The sequence below is a fragment of the Eretmochelys imbricata genome, chromosome 14 (genome assembly GCF_965152235.1).
Source record: "Eretmochelys imbricata isolate rEreImb1 chromosome 14, rEreImb1.hap1, whole genome shotgun sequence".
In the NCBI taxonomy this organism is placed as follows: Eukaryota; Metazoa; Chordata; order Testudines; family Cheloniidae; genus Eretmochelys; species Eretmochelys imbricata.
In genome coordinates, this window is record NC_135585.1 from 16,220,627 (window position 1) to 16,228,802 (window position 8,176).

At 46.6% G+C, this 8,176-nt stretch overlaps 1 protein-coding gene across 1 annotated transcript; it reads right to left on the minus strand.

The window, feature by feature from the left end:
* Positions 1 to 2,599: 2,599 nt before the first annotated feature.
* On the minus strand, positions 2,600 to 8,176 carry FOXJ1 (forkhead box J1). The gene is made up of 2 exons (XM_077834098.1): positions 7,643 to 8,176; positions 2,600 to 3,415 (listed from the first exon to the last, which is right to left on the minus strand). Exons 1-2 carry the CDS (start codon positions 8,174 to 8,176, stop codon positions 2,600 to 2,602), a joined length of 1,350 nt encoding a protein of 449 aa, XP_077690224.1.

Genomic DNA, 8,176 nt, shown 5'->3' on the forward strand with positions numbered 1-8,176 from the left:
AGTCTGGGCTCCTGCTGCAATATTTAGCCCCACAACCTGAGCCCAAGCCAGTGGACCTGGGCCAGCCACGGTTGTGCCACAGGTCTCTTATTGAAGTGTAGACACATCCTAAGAGTTCCACCCCACTCCAGCAGCCACCTGTATGGAGATCAATGGGTGAACATCCTCTGCTGCGGTAAGCGTGAGTCGCTCCATTGACCTCAATGGAGCTAGGCCAATTTGCACCAGCTGAGGATCTAGCCCTATGTACCTGAAAACCCATATGCAATGCATTGCATTTCCGACCTCTGTGACCTTGAATGCAAGTTAATTCATTAGTTAATACAAGGGTTGTCTTTTCCAGCATTAAATCAGGCTGTTTTTTTAAAACGACAACTAGACTCCAGCTAAGTTAGTTTGCTCACATCAAGGTTCCTAAATTCTTACTATAGTTTCTAAACAAACAAACAAAAAAAAGTTTATAGTTTTATGTTTTTCAACAAGTCTAACACACTCCAAAGTAACTTCTTCTTTCTGCGAACTAGCAGCTACGTTACGTTAACTATATTTGCCTGTACCAACAGAGAGGCTTAGAATCTGATTCTCTAGAGCTTGAATTCAAGTTTGAGCAAGATTTTTTATTTTTAACTACCATAATATTTCTTTGCTGCCTATGCATATTTCACAGGCACCTGTCCACACTCCCATTAGCAAACCAATTAGGGGGTAGATCTTCGGCAGGTAAATCAGCGTAGCTCTGTTGAAGTCAGTAGAGCTACGGCAATTTTCACCAGCTGAGGCTCTGTTCCCAAGTTGTTAAGTCTTGAGAAAGGAGTCAGGTACTTTGCTTCTCCTTGCTCTGCCTTTCCAGGCACTGAAAAACACCAGGATATTTTCTACCTGCTTTGGAGAAACCTTTAGCCTGCCGGCATCCCCTTCACACCTTTAAGAGGCAGTATGGTCACAGGACTGGGAGCGAGGCTGTGCTGTTAGGCCTTGGGCAAATCAGTTAATTGATCCCTGCCTTGTCACCCCCATCTGTAAAAGGGGGTAATAATACTTACCTTGCAGGGGTGCTGTGAGAATTAACTGGTTAACCTTTGTGCAGCGGGTTGGAGATGGTAAGTGCTCAGACTGATTATTGCTTTAGGAGACAAGCAGAGTAAAGGGGACACATTCGGTAAGGCAGAGAAGGGATTCTAAACTCTGCTTTTGTTCATAACTAATGTTTGTTGCATACACAGTCTTTGGCCTCTTACTCCCTGACCGAGCCCCGGATCCAGATTTCATTTTTCATTAGTCCCATACAAGAACATTCGTTTAAATAAAATACAAAATCACCAAGAGCTGGGGAGCATCCCCCTGCATGGGAAACCCCAACATAACAATTCCAAAAGAAAGCAATGTTTGATCACAGCTGTCTCACTGAGGGAGAAGGCTTGGTCCTTAATCACCCATCACTTGATTTGTCTCCTGGATCATCACAAAGGCTGTTCAGAGCCTGACATACAGGCTGATGAAGGGGATGCTTTCGGTTCACAGTTTCTGATCAGAAAATAGTACATTGTTTTGTAAATCATTCAGAAATGTAGCAGGTTCACAGTGACACCATTCTAGGCCTTACAGCAAATACAATCGCTCGTGACTCGAGGCAAGGAGTTCAAGATACAAAAATAAGTAAGAGCACAATCTGGAGAAAGTCAAGTCTCTTCTCCTTCTCTCCTGTCTTGATCCTTTTCTTGATCCTTAAAGAAATTCATTGCTTCTGATGTAGGAATTTTCCTTTGCATATTTTGTTACAATAAACATCTGACACGCTTCATTTTTAATTTGCAGAAAAATTAACATTAGTCTTTATACAACACAGAAAAAACCCCGTTTCCACTGCCATCCCATCAAAAAGGTACTCTACTGATTGTGCTAAAAATATAAGTTTCTTTGAATAGATATATATTTATATATAATAGACTATACAAAAACATCTGAAGAGGGCGACTTGCTGATTTGCATCTGATTTTACAGATCTCGTCTTCTTCCCTAGCCCCAATTCTGGAGGAAGGTTGAATTTATAGAACCCAGAAGGAACTTTTATTTACCTGCTACTTAATTATCTCATGCTATATCTGGGAATATCCCTGGACAGAGAAAAAAAAAAGAGAGAGAGAGAGAGAGTCAAATGGAGAAGAAGGAGAAGGAAATTGCACATGGTCTACAATGTCCAAAGTCATCAGGAAATCTCAGCTCTTGCATGTAACTCAGCAACTGTTCTCCTTTGTCCTAGAGGGAACATATGTTCCTTTCATTTCCACAAAACATAGGATAATCTACATTTCTTTAAAAAAACAGAGTCCCAAAATAAGTAATTATTTCTTCTCTTAGGGAAACCCAAGAGGCAGAGACTTCTCCTGATGTGTCGCTAACAGATATATCCAGCCAAATCTTCTGAGTTTCTTTTGGAGTTTCTGTGAATAACCATACTTTGCAGCTGATAAAAGTCAACGTGGATGTCCCTGTTTTTAGAGATCTTGTCCCTTGTAATCTCCAGCAGCAATGGGAGTATCTTGCTAATAGATAAAGTCTACCTGGGTTTAACTTGATCCTTCTAACCGGCAGCGGCCTCTTATAAAAAAGATCCCATACTGCTCCAGTCACTCATGTCTGTTGGCAAAGAAGAATCGTTGAGTTCAAACAACTGGTCCATGTTGACCGAATTTGAGAGATAATCGTTTCTCTCTTCATCCCAGGGATGCTGAAGGAAAGAAGTGGCCATGAAGGTTTCATCAAAGTCTAAGTTGTTCTGGTTGGATTCTGTTAGGACCTGATCCTGCCCAACTGGGCACCATTCCTGTGGACAGTCAATGTGTCTTCCATGCACTGTCAAGTCCACATCTCTGGTTATTGGGCTAATTGGAGGTGTGAGCTCCAGATCCTCGAAAGTGGAGAAGTCACCATTCAAGGTGGTATCAAAGATAGCTTCCCAGTCAAAGTCACCTTTCAATGAGCCAAGCTCTGTCTGTTCTTCCTGGGTGAGCAAGGGGGAGCTAGAGAGGCGAGCTGTCTTGTGCATCCGTTTGGGCAATGGCTGCTTACGTTTGTGGCCCATTTTCCCATCTGCTGGGTTCCAATTCTGATCACTCGTGACTTCCTCAAACTCTTTGAGCAGCTGCTGTGACTCCATGTTGACATTCAAGACACTGTCATTGGACCAAGAGGATGCTGCCTGGTTGGCAGCAGTCCCGGCTTCTTGTTGGACTCTGCTGGTGAAGGCCGGGTGGATCTGCACAGGGGGCATCCTGCGTTTCTTGAAGGCTCCATTCATGAGCCTGTCTGCGTACTGAGGGTCGATCTTCCAGAACCCACCTTTCCCCGGCTCGTCCTTCTCTCGCGGCACCTTGATGAAGCACTTGTTCAAGGATAGGTTGTGGCGGATGGAATTCTAAACCCAAAAGAAAACAGCGAGGTTGGACATGTGCAACTTTGTAAATGATCCATTACAAAACATAAACCCCTCCAGTGGGGTGAAGATACATAGGACCATCAGGGAGCTTCTAACAATCAGAAAACAGAGATGGCTGCAACAGGAAAACACATCCCAGGCCAAATCCTGAGTTGTGTGGCAGAACAGAAACCTCCTTGGCCAGCCATGTAAGTATCAAAGTGGAGGCAGCCACCTCCATTCCAAACCGATCCAAAATAGCCAGAGCCAAGGGGCCTGATCCAGAGCCCACTGAATTCAACAGGAGTCTTTTCGCTTGAATTTGGATCATTCCCATGGAAAGGCGGGATGGGGTGTGTGCTGCGCCAGTGTTAGCAACAGTGAGAAATGATTTGGCAAAATTAGCCAAGTGTAGATACCCTTCTACCTCTGGTGTCATCACGGTACCTAGATCCCACCTAGGCATGTGTGCTCCCTTCTTCAGAAATGCCCTCAATGCACAGGCCCACGTGCTGGTTACTCCTACTCTGACTAGGAACCGATTGCACATGGGGCTGGCCTTGGCCACGGACACCCATTTACATTGGATTTGCACCCCCCATTAATTGCTCCCATTTCGAGCACCATTGCTGAATTTGTCCGTAAGGCTTAGGAAAGCTTGGTATGAAATCACTGTCTGTATCTTCCTAAACACAAACCAAAACAGCTGCAAAAAAGGAAAAAGAAAAGGAACTTTCTGCTTCCCGTCGAGCTGCTCTGAAAAACATGAATGTCGAGAGTGATGTGCATAATCAGAAAGGAAACTCAGTTATTGGGTAAATAACGCTGTGTTACACTATACAAAGCCATGAGGGTGTAAAGAGATTGGATATGGTGAAGGGCTTTTTTTTTTTTAATGTTGCCTGGATATCTTTATGCTTATTCATCCATAATCCGTATTGCCGGATAGCAAAAACAAAGCTTGAATGCCTGGAGCCCTTACAAAAAAAAAAAAAAAAAAAAAGAAAACTACAGAAAACCAACACCCCTCCTCCAGGCTGAAACTCCCTGGGCAAGTTGGCTCCTCTCCAAAGCATGCAGCTCCCACAGGAATCTATCCATCTCCCCCAGCATATGGGTGGCATGACCTTTTGAGTCTGTCTCCACTTACAGAAATTGGGGTAGAGGGATGAGAACACAGCTACAGTGGGAGAATAGGAAAGAAAGGGGGGGAAAAATCCAGCAAACATTCCAGACTCCAGGGATTCAGAATTTACTGTTTAATGAAATTTTACAAAGGTCAGAGAATTCCAAGCCAAATCCTCCACCCCCACCCCCAAATTTCACTCAGCCTGGCTTGCCTGCAGTTGATTATTACCCAGCCAGTTTGCATATTTATCATTCCTCCCTACAACAAGCAATCTAACCACCTGCATCTTTGCAGAGAGGGATTGAGAACTTTTTTTTTTATAAACGCATTTAATTGAAAATATGGTAACTATCCAGAATTCAGAGGAGAAGTCAAAATATTACCTACCACTTGCCTCCTACTTGCCTGCTCTTGTGTATTCCCCAGTGCCCAAGAACATTGACATGCTAATTCTAGGTGATGTAAACCGACAAGAACTCTCATCTGTGGCGGTTCTTTATCTAGGTGAGTTTCCCTCAATCGCTGGCACTCACAGCCTTTGTGCCTGTTCTCTGCCAGCACTCATACCATGAGTTGACCCTGCCGGCTCCAGTGGAACTGCTCCCAATTTACAGAATAAGTAAACCAGTTACTGCTGCCCCCTCCAATTTCGCAGTGCATGTGCCAACCTGGTATGGAGATTGGGGAGCTATCACAAGCATAAGGTGGGGGTTGGAGATGCCCAGGATTCACCTGGGTTTAGAGCGGGTGAGGTTGAAGGGGAGACAGTGGGCACTAGTTGATCTAGTCATGGTCCCATGGCTGCTGCCAGGCTGAGCTAACCTCCACCTGGGTGCAACTCCTTGTTTTGTCAGACTGATTTTGTTTAAACCCAGAACAATTTTGGAGTCATGTCCTGAGCAGGGCAGGTCTGGTCTCCTTGTTCTCAAAGTTCTTAAAAGGACGGTCGACAGCCGGAAGGAGCTGGCACGTTAACGAGGTAAGCAGGCAGCTGAACCGTGGAAACTGGATTTTGCAGCCATTTCATCTGTGGCTGGCCAGTGCCCACTGCCATGGGAACCCGTGTTTGATGGACCTGATTCACCCCTGTGCTGCTGCAGAGCTTGACCCTCTCCTATCCTGGGGTTGCCAGGGCCGGCTCAGTCTCTAGCGTAGGTGAGACTCAATTGGCACCCTGCCTGCCATGGCCAATATGGCCCATGCAGCAGCCTGGGATTAACCAGGGGTGGGAGCACCCTGGCCACGCCTCCTCCTACCCATGACGCATCGTTGGAACACCTCCTGTGCCAGGAGTTCCAGGGAGGGGAGAGCATGGAGCCAGTGTATGTGGGGAAGGTCCTTGTGTTGAATACGTTCCCTAGGGGGCCTAAGGTGGCTTTGTGACCAGAGATGAACCTGGTCCAGGGATTACCCCCACCAGCTTGGGGAACATCTTCAGGTTAACTCCCAGGCTGCAGCCAGTTTAGGGTTCAGTCTTGAAAGGAGCGCAGGGTGTTACTTAGCATTATCTTTGTTATGATGATCTCCAGCAATCTAGGGAAGTTGTTCGTCCTTTGAACAGAAGGCAAAGGAAGCTGGCCCTGGACACGTTTTTCCATTGGCAGAAGAAAGGCAAGACAAAGGAACACTGAGGCTCAGAGCTCTCATCACAATGATGAAATTTTCCCTCTCACTCCACAAGCCCCTGTAGGGTACACGGCTCTGTACTGAAAGGGGGCACAGCTTTCCATTGTACTATACGTTGGAAAGGAACAGTGTTTGCTGATCTAAACACTGCTGATCAGGGATTTTTTACATTAAGGTATTAACCCTTCCCCTAGATCTTTTCCTTTGTGGCTGTAGAAATTGCTGGCTCAGAGATCTGATGAATTCACTAATCCACCAGGGGATTGAAGAAATGAGTCCTCAGTTTTAGGGCTGCCAGCTCCTATGTCTGAAGAGAACAAGGAGGTGGTGCTCAGGGATGGAGATGCCTCCCAACGGGAGCGCCGGCAAGCAGGACTAGATGACCTCCTGAGGTCCCTTCCAACCCTAACCTTCTATGATTTCCATCAGGGAGGAGTTTCAACTCCTTACTGCAGAATTTGTACCTTTCAGTATCATCAAAATGGCAGTGGCCTATCGCAGGATAATGGCCATCTCACTGTAGCCAATAGCTCGCCTGATCAAAGCCACCCTTCAAGGCACTGTTGGGTTTCTAATCTCTGGAATAGGGGAGCCTCCCGTGGGTCTCTGATCCTGATACAGAAGTTAAACACATCAGATACAATCTCCCTTCCCCTCTCCCTTCAGCTCGTTCTCCCTGTTTTTCCATCCTCTCTTTGTCATTGTTCCCCAGACTCATCCCCTCTCCTCCACTGTTTTTTTCTTTCCCCCGTCCCTCTTCTCCTTTCTGTGCTCTCCGAGCCAAATTCTCTTCTCCATTACACTGGTGCAGCACCACTGAATTGTGCTGATGTAACAGAGGAGAATTTGTCCTTTTGTCGCCAATCTCAGCCTCTGTCCAGCACTGGAGGAGTGATAGATAATCGCTAACTTTGACAAGGGTAAATTCCTGTTTATACTGGGCTATGGTCCCGTTTACAGCAGCTTCTGTGTGCTAGAGAATGTTCACTCAAGGCAAAAGACCTGGGCAGGAAACACACCAAAAGTCATTAACTGGATCCTGAAGAAAAGAAAAGAAAAGAAAAGAAAAGAAAAGAAAAGAAAAGAAAAGAACTGCTGCCATGAGTGCCACCATTAGAAGGTCTGCTGCCAATGTTAATATATCAACAGAAAGACTCCCACTTCTGCAGAACCATTTAGAATTGGCAGCACAGCTCCTGATGCTCCTGTAAACACATGCAATGGATGCTAGACGCACAATGTTGGAACACGGTGTCCATTGCTCCTTCTTGTACTGCTCTGGGCCAATTTGGAGCGGGACCACCAGCAGCTCTTGAGGAATACCTGTTTCCCCAAGTTCTTCTACTGGCACCATTACTGCAGTGTCTGATCAGCTAGGGCAAGTCCGCCCCAACCCAACCAGCATACTGCACATGCCTATCTTTAGGGACAGATGCAGAGAGGGAGGAACGGTGGCTCTTTGGGATCCCTACCTGCCAGGTGGGGTCAGCGTGTCTGAAGTAGCAGAAGTTGTCTGTAATCCATTTGTAGATGGCCGAAAGGGTGATTTTGGTTTTCTTGCTGGCTTCCATGGCCATGCAGATGAGCGTCGCATAGGAGTAAGGGGGCTTCACATGGGGGTTGGTCTTGTAATCTATGTCTTCCAAGGGCTGGGCCTGCATGCCCATCCCCAGGTGAGTAGTCCTGGAGGTGGAAGATGATATGGGCTTGCCGGGGGTGTGGGGCATCCCAATACAAGCTGGGTCAGCAGCCAAGGGGGAGCAAGGAGCAGCAGAGCCAGGGATCTTATGGTAGCCGTGAGGGTCCGAGCTGCTGGGAGAAGAGGAAGACTTGCCCACGTTGGCATTGATGATGGAAAACTCTTGCAGCCACTGTAGGCTGGTCAGACTGTCGTCCAGGTTCGCAGAGTCCCCCATGCTGTTTTCCTGCCCTCTTTCTTCCTCTGACTGCAGGTTCAACCAGCTGTCAGCCATGTCTGGGGAGGCCAGAATGGGCAGGTCCAACAT